At 40.8% G+C, this 19,584-nt stretch overlaps 3 protein-coding genes across 4 annotated transcripts; 1 reads left to right on the forward strand and 2 right to left on the reverse strand.

Annotated features, from left to right (window-relative positions):
• Window positions 1-54: 54 nt before the first annotated feature.
• On the reverse strand, window positions 55-9,783 carry spag1a (sperm associated antigen 1a). Of its 2 annotated transcripts, XM_025007260.2 has the most exons (9): window positions 9,355-9,783; window positions 7,549-7,648; window positions 6,626-6,778; window positions 6,294-6,451; window positions 3,388-3,529; window positions 2,660-2,786; window positions 2,423-2,560; window positions 2,297-2,332; window positions 57-1,683 (listed from the first exon to the last, which is right to left on the reverse strand). In XM_025007260.2, exons 1-8 carry the CDS (start codon window positions 9,677-9,679, stop codon window positions 2,327-2,329), a joined length of 1,149 nt encoding a protein of 382 aa, XP_024863028.1. In that variant the 5' UTR covers window positions 9,680-9,783; the 3' UTR covers window positions 57-1,683; window positions 2,297-2,326. The 2 variants fall into 2 exon arrangements, with proteins under 2 accessions (XP_017275871.1, XP_024863028.1); XM_017420382.3 differs by having other exon boundaries at window positions 55-1,683; window positions 2,297-2,560.
• A 720-nt stretch (window positions 9,784-10,503) lies between these two features.
• On the reverse strand, window positions 10,504-12,106 carry polr2k (RNA polymerase II, I and III subunit K). Its single transcript, XM_017422621.3, has 4 exons — window positions 11,972-12,106; window positions 11,677-11,743; window positions 10,753-10,845; window positions 10,504-10,621 (listed from the first exon to the last, which is right to left on the reverse strand). The coding sequence occupies exons 2-4, from the start codon at window positions 11,735-11,737 to the stop codon at window positions 10,599-10,601; spliced, it is 177 nt and encodes a 58-aa protein (XP_017278110.1). The 5' UTR covers window positions 11,738-11,743; window positions 11,972-12,106; the 3' UTR covers window positions 10,504-10,598.
• Window positions 12,107-12,341: 235 nt separating this feature from the next.
• stk3 (serine/threonine kinase 3 (STE20 homolog, yeast)) lies at window positions 12,342-19,521 on the forward strand. The gene is made up of 11 exons (XM_017426751.3): window positions 12,342-12,525; window positions 13,136-13,216; window positions 13,329-13,457; window positions 13,620-13,734; window positions 13,834-13,998; window positions 14,215-14,382; window positions 14,523-14,660; window positions 14,774-14,899; window positions 14,990-15,188; window positions 16,704-16,897; window positions 17,016-19,521. The coding sequence occupies exons 1-11, from the start codon at window positions 12,503-12,505 to the stop codon at window positions 17,172-17,174; spliced, it is 1,497 nt and encodes a 498-aa protein (XP_017282240.1). The 5' UTR covers window positions 12,342-12,502; the 3' UTR covers window positions 17,175-19,521.
• The last annotated feature ends 63 nt before the right edge of the window (window positions 19,522-19,584 follow it).

Below are 19,584 nucleotides of genomic sequence, written 5' to 3' on the forward strand. Positions count from 1 at the left end.
CCTGAATAAATTATATTATTTATTCACTTTTTTAAAGACTTCTTTTATTGGAGTGTAAGGTGCTTCATTGTGTAACAGTTTGATTTTAAAATAGAGACGGAAAAATGTGTAAAAACCCATCGGAAACACCCATTAAAGCATTCATATTGTAGTTTATTTACACTGGTTTTTCAGTCTATTTACATACAGTACATGCTTTTACATTCCACGGAGCAATACGAAGATTATCTGAAAGAGTTGAGCTTTACGTTCTTCCTGTTTGTTCAGAGAAGCTGCTTATTTTAACAAAAACAAAAAAGAGAAGAAATGAAAGTTGTGGCACATTGTGCTATACAAAGATTTACATTTTCTTTCCTTCTGAAGTGAGAAATTTCAACTTCTTTGTTTTCAATAAATTACTGAGAGGGATTATAACTAAAGAAGACATTCTGATATTTAAACATAAACTCATGGACTGAACATATGTGAGCCGCAGGTCATTGTTGCACGATGAGATGTGCTATTAGGACAGTAAAAAAATAAATAAATAAATCGTATTCAACAAAATGAGCGGCGTTTTCACCTCGATTAAATTCAGTCCTGCTGTAGAGAGGGTGTTAAAGATGTGGATAAATCTGATTAAAATATTCTCCCTTTGACTGCCTCTGAGGTGCTGAATGTTCATTATTAGTTACTCTTAACAGAAAAAAATCTAAACTTTGATTTTCATTTTTAGTAATCTTTACTACATGACACTCAAAAAGCAAACAAAGAATGAAAGGCACGTTTGTTTGACCTAAAAATGGTTTTGCATGATTTAAATACTGTATATTAATATTAGGTTGGTTCAATCATTTATTCAAATAAAAACATTTTAATTTTCTACACAATCATATGAGCCAGGATCGTTTCTTTCACTTCGAAATTAAAAAGGTGTGGGGGTTTTTGCCCAAAGAGGTCGCTACAGGAAATAAGGTCAGCAGGAAAACTCAGAAAACTGTGTTTTCTGAGGTGAACGTTGTTGGGTTTTTCTTTCGAATTCAGAAGCAGCTTTTGTTCGTGTGGAAATGCCTTCTACAGAATAAGCTTGGATGAGATGTGTCGGGGTGAAACTTTAACCTTAGAAAACACACGTGCCAAACTCCGGTCCTCGGAGGGGGTCGCTCTCCTGACGTGTTCTTGCTTTAAAACACCTGGTTTAAACAGACAACTTGTGGATGTGCTGCTGGAGAACTTGATGATTTGATGAGGAGGTGATTAAACTGTTTGAATCGGGTGAGTTGGAGCAGAAAAACCTAAAACCTCCAGGACAGCGGAGTCTCGAGGCGTTGGAGTTTGATGTAAAACATCTGAGCTGAATCAGTTTTTTTTTGCCGGTGAACCACTTGAAATAAAACCTTCTATCTTGGCGCAAAATCTCAATAAGGCACGCATTAATTCCTCCTTGGTTTATCCGAACGCTCGGCAGCAGCTTGTCACGTGGAACGGTGCTTATATTACGTCATAATGGGAATGATTAACAGGGCGAGTGGACCACGTGTACCTTCGCATTATCCTTTTCAAATAAAGCGTCCCATTATGTAAGGTTTAGCAGCTGTGTGTGGAGGGAGGGGGGGTTTGACATCCACTGCAGGTGGCGTGGAGCCGAAAAGCTGCTCGTCTCAGGAGTCCGTCGTTTTTGCACCGCCGACGGATGTAAGAGTGCTGTCACAGAGCAGAGAAGCACACACTGTGAACACCTCAGGGAGAAACACGAGAACTGATTTCTTAAAAACGACACATTTCTGTCCTGTTGTAAGCAAGAAAAAACTGTAATGTATTTTCATTCTGAAAAAACCTTTAAAGATTGTTTTTTCCTTTAAAACCCATGAAGTTTCATGTTAATTTGCAAATTTCTGATCTTGAACTTTGCAACGATCCCTGCAGGGTTTTATTACATTTTGCATGGAAAAAACTTCCTCCTGATCTGCAGTCTGATGGTTTTAATTATTCCTTCTCAATCCAAAAGCATTTTTAAAACAGTTTCTTGCTGTTTTTGGACCTCATTTAAAAACTTCCACCATCCCTGTGACTTCCCACTTATACGTTACGTTACAAATTGATAAAAGAGCTTCTCAGAGACACTTTGGTAACATTATAAAGCCTTTTTCAGCTTTTAAAATGCAGTCGGCTGATTGTTGAGAATACCTTCGAGGCGACTGTTTAGAGGAAATGCTGAAAAAAACATCCAACCAAACATCTGTTTATCCTCCACTTAATTAACGATTCACAGAAACAGAAACATCTGCCAGAAAAGTTCCAACTTCAAGCTGTTTACCTGATCACACCTGTCTCCACGTGTGCTTCGTCACGCCTGGAAGAGTTGATCAGAAGTTAGCTTCTTTTCCGTACTGCAGCCATTCAGACCAGAGCTGTGTGTGTCAGATGAAGACTGGGCTCCTACCCTCGGTGTGTGTGCAGAGTTGTCCATCAGGCTTTGCCTCAGCAGACCCGTCACCACCTCCAGCTCCTGCTCGGCCTCCCGAACCTTGGGGTCCAGCTGGAGGACCTCCTGGAGGTCACTGCTGGCTGACAGGTAATCCTGATGTGCGGACACACACACACACACACAGACACAATATCAGTGACTGGAAACACAAACGGGTCCAGTCCAAGGAGTGTGACAGGGCCTGTCGGGCACCTTTAAACCCTTAAAAGCCAAGGCCCGCCTGTAGAAGGCTTTCTTGTTGGATGGATCCAGCTGCAGAGCGGAGTCACAGTCCTGTTTGGCCTCTTCAAAACGATTCAGCTTCAGGAGACAAATGGCTCTGTTGGGTAAAAAAAAATAAATAAAATCCTACAGTTCAAAATATTAATAAATGCCATTAAAGCCGTTGTCTTTAAATCTCAGCCATGCAGAGTAGATCTTCAAACTGTTTCTGAATAAACGTATTTAAGGCAGGGCAGAGAAAGATCTGTCAATTTATAGGTTTTTACTTTGTATACGTACAGAGTTTTGGGTTTAAAAAGTATCAGAACATCTGTTGGTTTAACGTTGATCATTAGTCTCACACAAAGTCAGAAAAGTAAACTTTTGTTCCTTTCCTGTCAAGGACGATGTGTGGCGAAACCTGCCAAGGGATTAAATGGTGCCCTCTGCTGTTCGTTCAGTGATATGGTTCCTGAGTGAGATCTGTGAAAATGTTTATTGTCTGAAAAGAAAAACTTCCAGCTCGATTCTGTTTAGGTTGTGCTGTTTGTTGTGGAGGCTGGTGTTTTATCTCTTTCTTCTTATCCTACTATTAAAAGAATTTTACCTCCAACAAAACAGTCTGTAGCAGTGGCTTTAAAATACACAAAGCATCTTTTAGTATTCAGGTGTTACTATTCCAAAGAGCAGGTGTGTTTCGGGGTTCGTTTTGTTCGTACCTGTTCGTGTAAACAGAACATTCGTCGGGTTTTATTCTCAGACATTCGCTGTACTTCTCCAGAGCTTCCTGGGAGAGGCCCTTTCTGACCAGACTGTTGCCTTCCTGTTTGAGTAAAGTAAAGTGGGCCTCTTTTCTTCTGGCTGTTGACAGAAAAAGGGCAAATTAGCAAAACTTCCCAGCTTAAAAAACAAAACAAAAGGGAAATCAATACAATAAAATAAGGCACGATATGTTAAAATAAGGTACAATACAATATGGTTTGGTACATTATGATAGGGTGTGCTACAATATGGTACAAACGGACACAATACTATGTGGTACGATACAATAAAATACGATATGATACAATACTCTATGGCAGGGGTCAACCCTGGTCCTCGAGGGCCGCCATCCTGCAGATTTTACTTGTTTCTCTGCTCCAACACACCTGATTTGAATCAGTGTGTCATTAACAGGCTTCTGCAGGACATGAAGAAGTCATTTAACCACTGAGTCAGGTGTGTTGGAGCAGGGAGACAAGGAAAACATGGAGGATGGTGGCTCCTCCAGGACCAGGGTTGCCTACCCCTGCTCTATGGAATGGTACGATTTGATAGGATATGATCCAGTACAGTACAAAACAATACAATATGACACGATGATATACTGTACAGTACAATATGATACGGTACAGGATGAGACATGACAGTTCAATATGATACAATAATATTTGGTACACTACAGTATGATGAAAATCATACAATGCATTATGATACAACATAATACAGTACAGTGTAATATGATATGATACAATACTATACTACAAATACATTGTGGTATAATACAAAGTGACATATGACGCAATAAGATACAACACGATACAGTAAAAGAGTAGATGCTCACATCTTCTTTTCATGAAGGGTTGATGCGCTTCAATATGTGGTTTTTTTTTCTCTTTTGTGCATCAGTAGTGGACTACAGTTAATGGGTTTTAAAGGATCTTCTGCCGTCGGTTTAACAGACTCCTTCGGGGTTTATCGATAAATGAAGCTGAGCTGAGCAGAAGAGTCGACCCTGTCTGCGTTAGCCGTCTGCTGTGCTGAGAGGGCCACTACCTCTAATGGCTCGTAAAAACGCACACGCGCGTACGGAGGCACTGAACACGTACCCTGACGTTTATTAAACGATTCAATTAATGATGCATACTTTAAAATGTAAAAAAAAGGGCTCAGCACAGTTCACGTAAGGTAACTTCAGGAAGTATTATTGCTTTTCACGGGGTCATTCGCCGTCACAGAACCACTCGTTCTCGTTTGTTCAGTATGTGTTCATCGTCATTAAAAATACGAGTTAGAGAGATATCAAAACAGAGATCAGGAGAAGGATCACGATTTGTTCAGCTGCTCTATACGACCACATGTTCAGGATCTCATCCTGTAGTTTAAGCTTCTTAATTAGTTTCTCCTTCTGGGCTGACTCCAAAATCTGCTAATAATCGGTGTAATTTCAGGCAAGCTGTGTTTTTATCACTGTAACCCTGTGTGCATTTAACACAATCGGTTACTTTTTGTAAATTATCAGTCAAAAGATACAGCCCTGCTTGATAAAAGTCATGTTTATATACATACAAGATGACAAGTGAAGCTAAATCCCACACTAGATGATAATTATTTGCCAATTATAATTCATTTGTTTCAATTTGTTTCAAGTCGACACAAACTGTGACAAATATTTTTGGTACTTTTTGTTTTTCGTCTTAACGGAATGGTTAAACATTTGTTAAAGTAGTATTTGTGTAATGTGTCTCACTGATTTTACTGCCTTAATGGCTGATTTGTGGATTATTATTATTATTTTTCTTTCTTTGTGAAGGCACAAAAACAGCACCGGATTCAAAAGAAAATTCACTAAAAGAACAATAAGATATATTGTATCATATTGTATTGCATCATAAGATAAGATAAGATAAGATAATAACACTTAAGTAATAAATATGTATAAGATTAGATATTATGTTCAACCCTGCTCTGTGATAACGTTTCTATTGTTGTATTAAATCATATTGGATTGGATTGCACCGCATTGTGTTGTATTGTTTATCATTTTGTATATTATTGCATCTTTTTATATAGTATAGAGCTTTATCACATCACAGTATATCATATTGCAATGTGTCATTTTGACTCATATCACATCTTATTGTATCGTATCATATTATTGTATTTTTTCATATCATATATCATTTTTGTTCAAAGAGTTTGTTGATAAAATTGCAGACACATCTGTTGTTCCTTTAGGAGCACAATATGTTGCAGGCTTGAGGAAAAATAGGGTTTTAATAATCGTACATTAGGCTGACAAGTGGAGACACTTTCTGTCAGACTCCCAGCAGCAGCAGCAGCAGTTTCTCTGAAGTCTGCTCCTCTAAGTGCTTCTTATGAATTTATGTGTCTGTATAACTTATTCCATGCTTACTTTATCGATATACATAAGCCAATTTATTCGTTTGTGTTGCGAATAAGTGGGACATCCCATCAATGTAGATTTTTTTTTTTTGTCCAGGCTCCATGTGGGGTCGTCTGGACTGTTCGAGCAGCATGAAACCGAGAGGAAACCTGAGCGGGATTGTTCCATTACAGCAGCACTACCGCCTGTGAGGATCAGCTTCCCTCTGCATTATTGATACTCAACACACACACAGAGTCAGCTGGAGTGTGTTCAGTACTGCTCAGCATTTACACTTCGATTCTCTGAGAAAGCCACCTTCTTATCATTCAGTAGTGGGGGGTTTTTTCCACGGCTGCTTGTAAATTTCATCACAGCTCAGTGAGTCATGTTTGAATTGTGATAACAGGGAATTCATCCAGTTTTTTTCTTTTAGAGGCAAAACAACGACCAAGAAGGAAGAAAAATGCCGCCGCCCACCTTCCTCGTGTGCAGCCCTGGCGGCTCGCGCCTGTGCCAGCTCCACGCTGACGGGCTTCTGCCTGTGCTGCTGTTGGATGGACAGAGGGACGACGGGAATCCCCGGCAGCTTGTCTCTCCATTCAGGCCCGTCCTGCTCGATCAGCAACTTTGTGATCCTGCATGAAGACAAGACGAGCAAAGCAAAAACGAGTTTTCTCCCCCCCTCTGGCTGCTGCGCTCACACTGCAGGGTTTGATCACACGAAAACCTCAGAGGAACAACAACACAACACTTAACTTATTCTAACCACGAAATCGCTGACTAACTGAGGCTTTCTGCGTTCAGCCAACCTGTGGACGCTGTCGTGAGCCGCCTGTACACCGGTGTCGATCTGCAGCACCGTTTTGTAATCCACGTAGGCCTTCCTGTAGCGCTCCAGTGACTCATAGGCCATAGCTCTGCGCAGCAGGGGCTTCAGGGAGAAGGGCTGCAGCTCTAAAGCCCTAAGAGGATCAGAGAGACGCAAAAACAGACAATCAGACTGCTCACACCTCCACGTCGGGTCACGCAATTCAGCAACAAGTACATCAGCACAAACTGTGCGAGTGGTTTGCTTTTTATAAAGTTACGTGAATGACTCGTTCAAACAAACAGCAGTTTCTAAATTTATTATTAGCATTAAGAGTTAAAGTAAGAAATGATGGAACAGTCATGGAGTAAATCTGAATGTCTGCAAGGGTCTAACGCAGTTGTGTCCAATCCTGGTCCTGGAGGGCCACTGTCCTGCAGGTTTTAAATGTTTCTCTGCTCTGACACATCTGATTTGAATGACTTTGCGATTAACAGGCTGCTGCAGAACTTGAAGACCTGCTGAAGGGCAAGGAAACATCTAAAACATGTAGGATAGAGGCCCTCCACGATCGGCACTGGACACCACTTGTCTAAAGGCACTCAAACTAAACAAACTTTTACCCCCCCAAAAAAATCAAAAAACAAAACGAGTTACAGACTGAACACTCCTGCAAATCCAATAAAAAGCGACATTGCTGAGTGAATAATATGTCTTTCTTCTTAAAGATTGAATCCACTCGTTTCAAACGTCGTAGTTTGAGCTAAATGTGACAAAGCGCCTCGGCAGCAGGTACTCTTAAAAACCAAACCTCAAGTTCTGTCAACTTGGTTTTGAAGATACAGAGATTTAGAGGCAGGTTAATAGTTTAAAAGAGAAATAAAGACGGCTTTTTATAAAAACCAGCCGACCGTGCTGACGTACTTGCTGCAGTCCTGAATGCAGTCGGTGCTGTTCCCATCCTTCAGGTAACAGGCGGCTCTGTTGGAGTAGAGAATACACAGGTCCTCTGGACTATCGACGCCTGCAGGGGGAACAATCAGAACCGTAATCTGACAGACCAGAGCCCCAAACCACACTCCTCTCACACGTTTGAGCTAAAGAACAGGCTGCGAGCCAGGCGACCGGCTCAGCAAGTGGAACATATGTTTGTATTTCATGGCTTTTGTTTTTAGTTCGGGACCAGGAACGACAGAACAACTGTTTTCGAAATAAAAAAGCAGTTTTTTCGCCCCCATGAGTCTCCACAGCAACTCGCCGCCTGAAACAGATGCTTACATATTCCAAATATCCTTTTTGAAGAAGTCCCCCACACGTAGCTGTTAGTGTTTTGTATCGTTTTTAACTCCCTAAAGTGCTGTGGAAAAACAAGCCCCATGTCGGCCGAGCGCTCCTAAAAGCGCCGGCGTCTTTCCTGAAACCTGGATCGACGGCGAGGTTCCCATCAGACTAAAAGTGAGAGGTGCCCTCGCTCGGTTTGGGGCTTTAACGCAAGGCGGTGAGAAACAGCAGAGTCACGATCCACGGGTGATCGAGGGCTCTCTGAGTCAGCTCTTCTCTGATAGCCGTCAGAAGGCTGACACACACGATGTTACTCGAGGGTTTCTGCCTGTTTCTGAGTCGCCCTCCTGCTTCTGTCGGTGACGCCATCAGAGCTCAGCTTTCAGAGACGAACAGCACGCCTGTTTGGAAACTCAAACTGTTGCAAATGAACAAATAAATCTAATTTCCCGAGCAGAAACACCATAATTACATGATTCCTCTTGTCTAAAATTAAACTAATTGCTCTTTTTGGAAACATTTTAGGTCCGTTTAGGCATCCTAAGTGTGTTTAGGTTTCAGGACATTATAGGAGTGTTTGTTCCAACAACATCAATGAGTTGATGAGGAAAATACTCGTCAGTACGCTTTGTTTTGGTGTCGCACAACAAGCGGCTTATTTCACATTATAGTAAAAGATGCAGAATTTGTCTGAAGAGAAAAGGAATTAAACTCAAGACATAATTGTAGCGTGAGTGTTGAATGACTGCAGAAATGTGTGGAAGAAGCCCAAACGGAGATGTTCAAGCTAAAGGTAGCAAAATGCTAGCTCAAAGTAAGAGCTAAGAGTAATAATGGGCTAGCTAAAAGTAGCAAACACCTAGCCAAAAGTTGCAGAATGGTAGTTTAAAGTAGCAGGATGGTAGCTAAAAGTATCAAAAGGCTTGGTAGAAGCTAAAAGAAGCAAAATGCTAGCTAAAAATAAGAGCTAAGAGTAATAATGGGCTAGCTAAAAGTAGCAAAAGCTTAGCTAAAAGCTAAAAGTAGCAGATCGGTAGCTAAAAGTCTGAAAAGGCTAGCTAAAAGTAGCTAAATGCTAGATCACAGCTACAAATTGCTAGCCAAAAGTAGCAGAACAGTAGCTAAAAGTAGCAGAATGGTAGCTAAAAGCTATACGTTGCAGGATCGTAGCTAAAAGCTTAAAGTAGCAGAATGGCAGCTAAAATGATCAAAAGGCTTAGTAGAAGCTAATAGAAGCTAAAAGTAACATAAGAAGACAAAAACTGAGCAAGCACACTGAAGCAGGTTTCTGAAGAGCTCTCTGTGTGTTTCTATAGGGGAAATATGTATAAATGAAGTTAAATATTTTGAAAAGTATAATAGTCACAAAAGCCAAAAGCCACAGCCCTTTTCTCCTGAATGAGCTGAACAAACCCAGCAGAGTTCATAAAGTGTTCCCGTCTCCCCCACCTTCCTCAGCACATCCATCTATAGCCTGGCCGTACTTCTGCAGGGCGTCTCCGAACTGGCCGTGTTTGAAGAGGTGGTTCCCCTCGTTCTTCAGCCGGGCCAGGTGAGGAGGCAGAGCTCCGGCCGGAGCATCCAGGTAACTCGTGTCCGCCGCGGAGCCGTTGGCCACCTTCTGTCCCGGCGCTCCGTGACCCTGGAGGTCCTCCCTGCTGCCTCCGGCCCCGGTCCTGGTCCCGGTCCCTGCTGCGGTGGACCGAGCCGAGCCCGCCACACCTCCCCCACCTCCTCCTCCTCCGCCCGGGGGTTTCTCCTGCGCGTTGCCCATAGCTGCACTCCCTCCGCAGTGCGCTCAGGCTCGTGAACCCTCCCTCCTGTCCGCCTCCTCTTTCGTCGGTCAGAGCTGCTGCTGCATCTGTCCGCTCGCCTGGATGGATGAGGGGATCTCTGCTGGACACACCCCCTGGTGTGACGTCATATGCGACGTTACGATGTGGGCGGTGCCACTGCGCTGCTGCTGCAGAGCATCATTCAGAGCAGGAGCAGACATTGTATTTCTTAATGGCTGAATTATGTTTTTCAGAGACTTTATGTTCAGATATGGAGACGACACAACATTAAATAAATAAATAATACCTAATATTTAGTTGACTGACTGAACAAGTCTGGCTCCATCATCTACAAATCTCCCCCTTAAACGCTTTCTTTGATCGCTTTAAAAATTGGGCAATGTGTTGGTTATAGCTCACAGCACAGCAAGTTATTATAACACTATTTCCTACATATTTTTACTACGTTTCCTTGAATTAAAATGCAAATTTTCCCATCTTTTAATTGTTTTGTATGAGTTCTGTTTGAGGAGATATAGCAGAGCACTTATGTGTAAAGTGTGTGTCTGATAATGTGATTATGACAGAGATGTATGCAACATTTGCAAGCAAAATAAAGCTACCTACAGGGATGATAAAGTGCACATCATCATTTGTTAACTAGAACATCTCTACCTGCATACTGATCGACACAGGACAGGACCAGCTGAGTGTGAACAACCTAAAATGTTTGGAAGTGAAATCACTGGATCGAGAACAGGAAGAAAAGTGTACAAAAAAATAAGAAGCATCTCTGAGAAAAAAAATGAGAAACTCTGAAAGCTGAAGCCTCATTGTCTGTTTATTTACATGGTCAAACGCTACAAAAAATATTTAAAAAACACATCCGAAGACAAAAATCTGCAGCTCTCCTCCTCTTCATCGTGCATCAAAAACAACCACTGGGATCAAAATGTCAAGGCAATGAACGGACAGGACAATAACAAACTTATTCAAATTGAGCCAAAAACAACAATCACATAAGACAAATCTTTCTCTCAAACAAACAAACACACATGAAGAAAAAGGATACATCTCTTTGTTCTCTTCTTGTACATGATTCTGTAGCCACACTCTCTGCATCTGATCGGGTCACGGGCCTTAATTTCATTTTCTGTGTGACATTCTGTAAGACAGGATAGAAACATCATTCTACGTTCTCAGAGAAGAGCTGTATTATATTATATTTACAAAGATCTATAATCTATAAGCATTGGACTCTAATGATAAATTTAACACAATTTACAAAAAATAGTAGTAGTAGTAGTATCATACTTTCACTGCGGCAGCATTTTGTTGTAGCTCATTTTTAGAGGACTTTTTTTGTTACTTTCAATCTTTTAATCTAAGTTTTTGATTTATTAGTTGTTTTACTGCACCAGACACTTCTATTAAAATGAGATTATATTAAAATCACACACTAGTAAATCCTCCAGCCTACATATTGCATCTCTGCAAATAAAAAGGTAATGATCGTTTTCCAACCTCTCATTTTAAACTACAAATGTTGAACACTTTTGACATCAGAATCCTTCACTTTTTTGTCAAAGTGGAATACATTATTTCTAATCTACTAGATATTTCTGCTTATTAGTTTGTAACTAATACTCAAATCCCAAACTACTTAACCAGACATTGACAGATTTTCGCAGAATTTTGTGAAATAAAAATGATCATGTATTCCTTGTTTTCATTTTCTTTGTATAGGAGAATTAAAAATACTTTTGCCAAGATATTTATTTTAACAAATACTTAATGCAATCATTTACATTAGACGTGTTTGTATTTTAAATAGACATATTATTTTGTGTCATAAGCCTTAAAGGCATTCTACAATACATCCAACTAAGTAAATGTATGTTATGTTCATGTATATTCTTATTATTATAATGTCAATAGTAAACTGTACTAGTTGTGATTGTTGACTATATATTGTTGTCGTTAGCATTTTGTATACCTCCACAAATGTAGATCATAGGTTGCTGCTTGGGCGGCTGTAGATCTTTCTGTGTATCCATTTTATCCTTTAAAACAGAGAAGAAACTGGTAAGACTATCAAATAAACTTCGACTTTATATAAAATATCATTAGCATGTGATTAAAACAGAAGCATGGACTGTGGTGCATTAGCATTAGCCTAGCTACCAACAACATCGTCACTCTTATAAAAAAGATAGTAAATGAAAGGAATATATCAGAAGCAGTCTAAATACATTTAAAATAAAAAGCATGTTTAGAATAATAAAACTCACCGCTTTTTACTTTGTTCTTTAAGTTTTTGCTGTTTTTCCACACGCTAGTATCTCTTCTCCTCTGCGCAATGCGCATGCGTACGACTTCTTCTATGGAGTTTAGCGGCAGTTCGTTATGTTGCTTTACCGCCCCCTCCTGGTTTACCTGTTCACTACAGTCCTTTTACAGCTTTCACATTTATATTAAAAATAAATTTTAGTTACATTTATCACCCTAGATTTTTACCAAACAACTATAATGATGTGAAGTCAGAAGGAGTGCAGTTTACTCAACACAATGTATGACAGCTAAATTAATGATAGTGTTGTTTAGCACTCCGTTCCGATAGGGGGCGACGTTGCGTCACCGAAACCGCAAAAAGTGTCCGTCATCTGACGAGCTCCCCCCCGCCTCAGCTGAGCTGGCCCTCCACTAGTTTTTGACAACAACGACTCTGCCGACAATGTCCACATCTTGACCGTCGCCGATAAAACCGAGCTCGCCCTCTTTTCGTAAAGTTTGGTGTGCTTTTATTTCAGAGTCTGTGCATCATGGAGCCGTCCGCGCCCAAAAGGTTAGTGAACGTCTGAGTGCCTGAAAAGCTGCCTGCTAAAAGGCTAATACAGGCGGTAGCTCGGGAAGCTAATGCTAAGCTAATTTAGTTCTCTCAAACTTTCCACAGACAGAAACCACGAATAAATGACGACTAAACAGCAAAACTCATGTTAAAACTTATAATGGATTCCTAGTCTTTCTATTGCTGAGTAGTTTTAGATGTTAATGTCAGGGAGAATGTTAAATTTCATCTTAATTAAATAATTATATTAAGCTCTTTTTTTGGTGGATGAATAAAGTTCCAGTATTTGCTGTTTAGTTACATGAAATAATCCCAGTTTTTACTGGTTTTGGATAAATTAATCAGTAATCTCATATTAAGAGATATTAACATACTAATCTCCAGTCAGAAGAAGAGAACAGGCAACGTGTATTAAAATACCACAGATATAGTAAATGTATGAAATGTTGTAGTACTTATGATTTTAATGACAGAGCAGTATTCAGGGTAAGTGTTAGAACCTTAATATGTCACCTCACTTTAGTTTATGATAACAAAATTATAAAAGTGCTTTGGTTTTTGTTGTTGAATGCAAAATGTGGTAATTATTGAATATTTTGTTTTGCAGTAAGCTAAAAAAGCTGAGCGAGGACAGCTTAACCAAGCAGCCAGAGGAAGTGTTTGATGTTCTGGAGAAACTCGGTGAAGGGTAAGAGTTTCTTTCCCAGTCGAGCTCACTTCCATTTCCACAGCTGACTCTTGTGTAATGCGCCGTTCTGTCACTAGCTTCAGTCATAAGATGTGTTCTCTTGTGCGTTTAGCTCATATGGCAGCGTTTTCAAGGCCATTCATAAAGAGTCAGGACAGGTGGTGGCCATCAAGCAGGTTCCCGTGGAGTCTGATCTGCAAGAAATCATCAAGGAGATCTCCATCATGCAGCAGTGTGACAGGTGGGGGAGGCGGCACAGCTTTCGTCAAATCTGTAAATTCTGCCAAATCTAAACGTCAGGAAGAGGTCTTTGTTTACCCGGCTATAAAGGAATATTTCTCATGTTTGTGTTTGTAGTTTAAACGATCTTTAAGAACCACTCTGTTTTGTTTTGTCCTCATAGCCCTTATGTCGTAAAATACTACGGAAGCTACTTCAAGAACACAGACCTGTGGATTGTCATGGAGTACTGTGGAGCCGGCTCTGTCTCTGACATCATCAGGCTGCGAAACAAAACAGTGCGTGTTTACTAAAAGCTTCAGGCGCGTGTACACGTGTGTGTTTTTGACTCTTTTGCCCACTCCTGTCATTTGTTTGTGGTTTTGCTCTCACACCAGCTGACAGAAGATGAGATTGCCACCATCCTTAAGTCAACACTGAAGGGTCTTGAATACCTTCACTTCATGAGAAAGATCCACCGTGACATCAAGGCTGGAAACATCCTTCTCAACACAGAGGGGCACGCCAAACTGGCAGACTTTGGAGTCGCAGGGCAGTTAACGGTAAAACAGATACTAGATGTTAGAAAATTTATTATAAGTATATGTGTTCTTGGACTACAAAGAAGTTTCATCGCTACTTGAGCAGGTTTAGTGACCGTTTTTCCTACCAAATGAAACTGGAATCAGTTGTTTTTTTTCTGACGTCCATAAACTAGAAGGATACGAAATAAAGCATTGTTCTTGAAGATGATGATAGGATGTATTTTCCTTCTGAAGGACACAATGGCAAAGAGAAACACTGTGATTGGTACCCCGTTCTGGATGGCCCCAGAGGTGATCCAGGAGATTGGTTACAACTGCGTAGCAGACATGTGGTCTCTGGGCATCACATCCATAGAAATGGCCGAGGGTAAACCTCCCTACGCTGACATCCATCCTATGAGGGTGAGTGTTATTGGTGTGTTTTCACAGAAGCGAGTGCTTGAACGCCGTCGTTTGGGTGAAGTATTGATTTTATAACAAAAATCTGACACTTCTCTTTGTTAATCCTTCTTGTTCGCTGCACACTTCCTGCTTTCCCACAGGCCATCTTCATGATCCCCACCAACCCTCCTCCCACATTCAGGAAGCCGGAGCTTTGGTCAGACGAGTTCACAGACTTTGTCAAGAAGTGTTTGGTGAAGAACCCGGAGCAGAGAGCGACCGCCACACAGCTCCTACAGGTTGGAGCAAGATCGTCTAAATGTACCGCTTGCAGGCCTGGTTGAAATGTGTTAAAGAAAGCAAAAACAATAGCCTTAAATATTGTTGTTTTTTTTCCCATGTGAAAACGCAGCATCCATTCATCAACCATGCCAAGCCAGTCACGATCCTGAGAGATCTGATCACTGAGGCCATGGAGATGAAAGCCAAGCGGCAGCAGGAGCAGCAGAGAGAGCTGGAAGAGGAAGACGACAACTCTGTAAGCGTGCTAAGATGTCAGCTATGACCTTCCAGTAAATGAATCCAAACGACGGTGAGATGTTTATGCTGCGTTCGTGTGTCGCGTAAGGAGGAGGAGACGGAGGTGGACTCCCACACCATGGTGAAGTCGGGATCGGAGGGCGCCGGGACCATGCGGGCCACCAGCACCATGAGCGACGGGGCGCAGACCATGATCGAGCACAGCACCATGCTTGAGTCTGACCTGGGCACTATGGTCATCAACAGTGATGACGAAGACGAGGAGGAAGACCAGGGATCAATGAGAAGTAAGCACGTCTTTGTTCAAAAGACGAGGAAGTAGAGGATTTAACTGCTGCGAGACTGATACCATTTCTGATCAAGTCTGAGGTTTTCACTTCAACAAACCACATTTTGAAACCAACAGAGGATTCAAACTTTACAATAATCTTAAACTCTTAACATACTCTGTTCCTCAGTGTTAACTAATGTAGTTTTCTGCATATTCAACCAACTTGCAGGCCACAAAATTAGTTTCATGTCAACAGCAGTTTAGCTCTGGCTGATGATCTACTTGAGATGAGTTTAAACTGGAAAGAGACGAGCTGCTTCACAAAGAGCAGGGAGTGTTAAAATATAACACGCCACGCTCTTATAAACACTGCTTGTGACCGGTGATGCAACAAACTCGCTCTCTGACACCAGTCTCTTTTTTTTTTTAGCTTTCGCTTCACTATAATGTAGCTCTGTCTGCTACGACATTTTCTTTTTCCCTGAGGCCAGACCAACTGAGCTAACGGTGCAGAAACAGCCCAGAAGAAGCTAACGTTTGCAACTGATTCATGTGTTTTTATTATTCAAAGTGGATGGTGGCGGCTACAGCATTTAGAGGCACATCTGTAAATCTGTGCGTGACATTTACACAATACCAAGCTGAGAACTTGGCACTTAGTTTATGTGGAATTGTTTTATTAGAGATCCATCAACCATTAAACTGGAGGACTTTCTTTAAAAACTGGAATAAACAAGTTCTTAACTTTTTTTGATTGCCTCCATGACTTACGAGGAAGTCATTTTTCAAGGTGCCATTCTGCACAGATCTAAACCTCGTCTTTATGCTCCACACCAACATCTGATTAAACATTTCGTAATGGTTTGAGCAACTCCACCGTGACTTTGGCCGAGTTTCTGTGTAATGTGATTACTCTGAAAGGAAGAAGAAAGCAACAGAGTGCATCAAATGCACTGGTGTCGGTTGCTTTTTCTAGTTTTGAGCGCTTCCTGAAAGAGGCGTGGCAGCCAGGAGCTCGTTTTTGAATTTAGGGGCTGAATTTAGAAACAAGGAAGGACAGTTCAAGTGTGTTTTAGAAAATGCTGTGACACAAATTTGTGTTTCTTTCAGCCAGAGTGAGTGGAAAAAACAAAACCCATAAACGGACAAAAACATTGAATTATTGACAGAAAAATGCATTTTCTAAAAATCAGAAAGTGCCTCAACAGCTGAGTTTTGAGGATAAAATGATCAGAGACACAAAATAACTTTGGATAAAACAAATAAATGCAGGTCGTCCAGTCAAACAACTAAAACCTAAATTTGAAAATGACAGATTACATCAAAGGAACAACACGGTGACGATTGTTAGTGGTTATAATGATTTATTAGAGTTCAGCCTGTGGAAGGAAGCGGTTGTACGTTCTTGGTGTGATATGATCAACCAGAACTTCCTCAATCGTTGTTAATGTCACAAATTAAATGACTTGCATGGAAGCTGATAAATTCTGTCCAGTAAGATGTCTCATTAGAGCCTCTTCGTCCTTCGCAGGGAACGCCACCCCCCAGCAGCCCATACGTCCATCCTTTATGGATTATTTTGATAAGCAGGACTCCAACAAGGCGGCGCAGCAGCAGGAGAACTACAACCACAACCAGCCTAAGGAGCAGCCCGGCTACCACATCCAGTCCAAAAACGTCTTCCCCGACAACTGGAAGGTCCCTCAGGATGGAGATTTTGACTTTGTGAGTGTCCGGGTGGAAACTCCAGTCAGACGAGGGGATTGAAATAGTAACACAGAAGCAGTGTGCTGGGCGTGAGTCACTTCTCTGATCCTTGTCTCTGTTTGTGTTCCCCTCCCAGCTGAAGAACCTGGACTTTGAGGAGCTGCAGTTGCGCCTGACCGCCTTGGATCCGATGATGGAGCGGGAGATCGAGGAGCTCAGGCAGCGCTACACCGCCAAAAGGCAGCCCATCCTGGATGCGATGGACGCTAAGAAGAGACGACAGCAGAACTTCTGAGCGTTGCTCCCATCACTGCCTCTCCTGCTTCAGGTTCTGACTGAGAGGAAGAAAAAAAGACGGCCATGTTGTTGCTGTCGGAAGCCCTGTACTGTCCTCACTGATCTCTGAATGAAGCTACGTGTTTTCTTTCCTGGGTGGCGTTCGTTCTGCCATTACAGGCTCCAGGATTTTTGTTTTTTATTATTATTATTATTATTTCTTATGCATCTTTAAAGAAACAAATGTTTCCTACAGTTCCAGTGAAGTTCATTTCTCAGATGGGTGACCAAAAGGAGAAGCAGCTCAAAGGTCGTCAGGCGTCCGAAAGTATCAAAAACGGCTTCCTCTTTTCTTGCCGAAGAGTCGCGTCTTGGCGTGCATGCGCCGGGAGTCGACATCGGCACATGAGGAAGTCGATCCTACAGCGGAACCGACTGCAATAAAAAAAAAAAAAAAGAAAGCCACGGCAGATTTAATGAAGTGAACCCCTCTGCTCCCCCGCTTACAGACTGTTTTCTTTAAATGTAAATATATTTCAGAGCCTAGTTTGGGAAAAAAAAACCTGCGTCGAAGCTGTGGAGGTTCATCCAAGACCAAAGACAATCAAAGTTACGTTGATGCTGAGAATGCCTTAAAATAGTTAAAGCCTAGTTTTCAAAATAAGCAATGTAAAAAAACAAAACAAAAAAACATGGGGGTTTTCTTCACTTGGAGAGATGAGGACTAATGAAGCTGGAAATGTTTAAAAAAAAATTAAAAAGGGACAAAATCACGTGGAGCGGCAAAAGAACGGATCATGGGTGTTTTCACTTGGATGTGGCCCACGGATATTCATCTGTCTTCTCTTATATTTATGTGTTGGATGGTTGTTACACGGATCTCAGTGCCTCTCCAGGTCCGCTCACTTCTTTTTATGCATTAAAGGTTTCAAGCTAAATTCCCCAGAGTTTTGGATTTAATTTTAAAAGAGGGTTGCACAGAACTGTATTGCCAAATAGTTTAAAAAAATGCTTTCTTTATCTCTGCATGACTTTTATTCTTTAAAAATGTTATAAAGTCCTGAAAAAAAGAAATCAGTTCTCTGATTGTTCCAACACTGCAGGAGACAGTGAGACTCAGAACAATTAGGTCTTAATTATCATTTTAAACTTTTTTTTTTTTTTTTATTCTTTAGTGATCAAAACGAGAGAACTCACTGAAGAAAGCTGCCAAAAACAAATCTACTCCATCAGCCACACTCATTTTAACGGCAGACCGAAACTTTGTTTTTTGTTGCAGTAAAAAGTTATTTCTTTTCGTTCCCTTCAGCTTGTGAAGTTTAGCAATAACGTGACGGTTCTTTGTGTTTCTCGACATTTAGCATTTTGACATTAATGAAGGAAATGAGGATTTCTGAGGATTCATGCAATAGTCAGGAAGTCAAAACTGTAGCGCAGGTAAACAGATTATTTTCGCTTTTATTAGAGAATTATGCAAAAAAAAACAAGTCTTTACTTTTTGCCAGGGACCACTGAAAATGCATAGAGGTTAGGTTGTCACAACAACTTGATAACAATATTTGTGTTAAATGACGTATTAGGGTTGACTTTTAGAAGATGTTTCTCTAAATCATGAAACATCAATAATAAAAAGCTGTATGATTAGTTGGAAACTGTAACCAGCTGTTAACTTATTCAAAGCAGATTAGTGTTTATTTTGGTGAGATTTTATCATCTGAATGACCCTCAACCCTGTCTTAATATCAAGTTGAAATACAGTTTGCAGGTCTGTGTTGTATAAGAATGTGTAATTCTTTTTTTTTAAAATAAGCAGACTGTCTCACTGTTTTTTCAGATGGAGAGTAAAGTTGTGTGAATCATATCGGGTTTTATTTTTTTTAATCATGGACAAAACCACAATGTCATGCAGGGTTTTTATTACAATTATGCTGTTTAATACAATTTATTTGTTAAATATGCTGTCAACACGTTTGATCCCTGCCTGAACAGATGATTTCTCCGTCTTTAGACTGCATGTTTGCTTTTTAGTGGAATGCCGTTCTAGTGACCGCACAGAAGATTAAACCGTTAATATAGGAATTGGTTCTTATTTCGTTGCTTTTAATAACAACTGTTTGTGAAATAAAAATACGGAGCTGCTCTGTGCTTTTTTTTTCCTGCATTGTAGCAACTTGAAGATGTAAAGTGGAATGTAAGCATTAAAATGTTTGTGTTTTTTGTAAGACTTTCTCTTTTGAATACAGTGTAAGAAATGGTAAAAGTTAATTATAGTTCATTTTATCTGCTTTAGACTTTTTTATCTTATCTAAAAGGGGCTGTGGACTTCAGAGTTTGACTTTATGGCAATAAAACCATCTGTACCGTAACTATTAGGATGTGTGCGCATTTATTTTTCCTCGGTGCACAGTTTGTTAGCGACAGCGCGCCGC

Source organism: Kryptolebias marmoratus, linkage group LG5 (assembly GCF_001649575.2).
Source record: "Kryptolebias marmoratus isolate JLee-2015 linkage group LG5, ASM164957v2, whole genome shotgun sequence".
Taxonomy (NCBI): domain Eukaryota; kingdom Metazoa; phylum Chordata; class Actinopteri; order Cyprinodontiformes; family Rivulidae; genus Kryptolebias; species Kryptolebias marmoratus.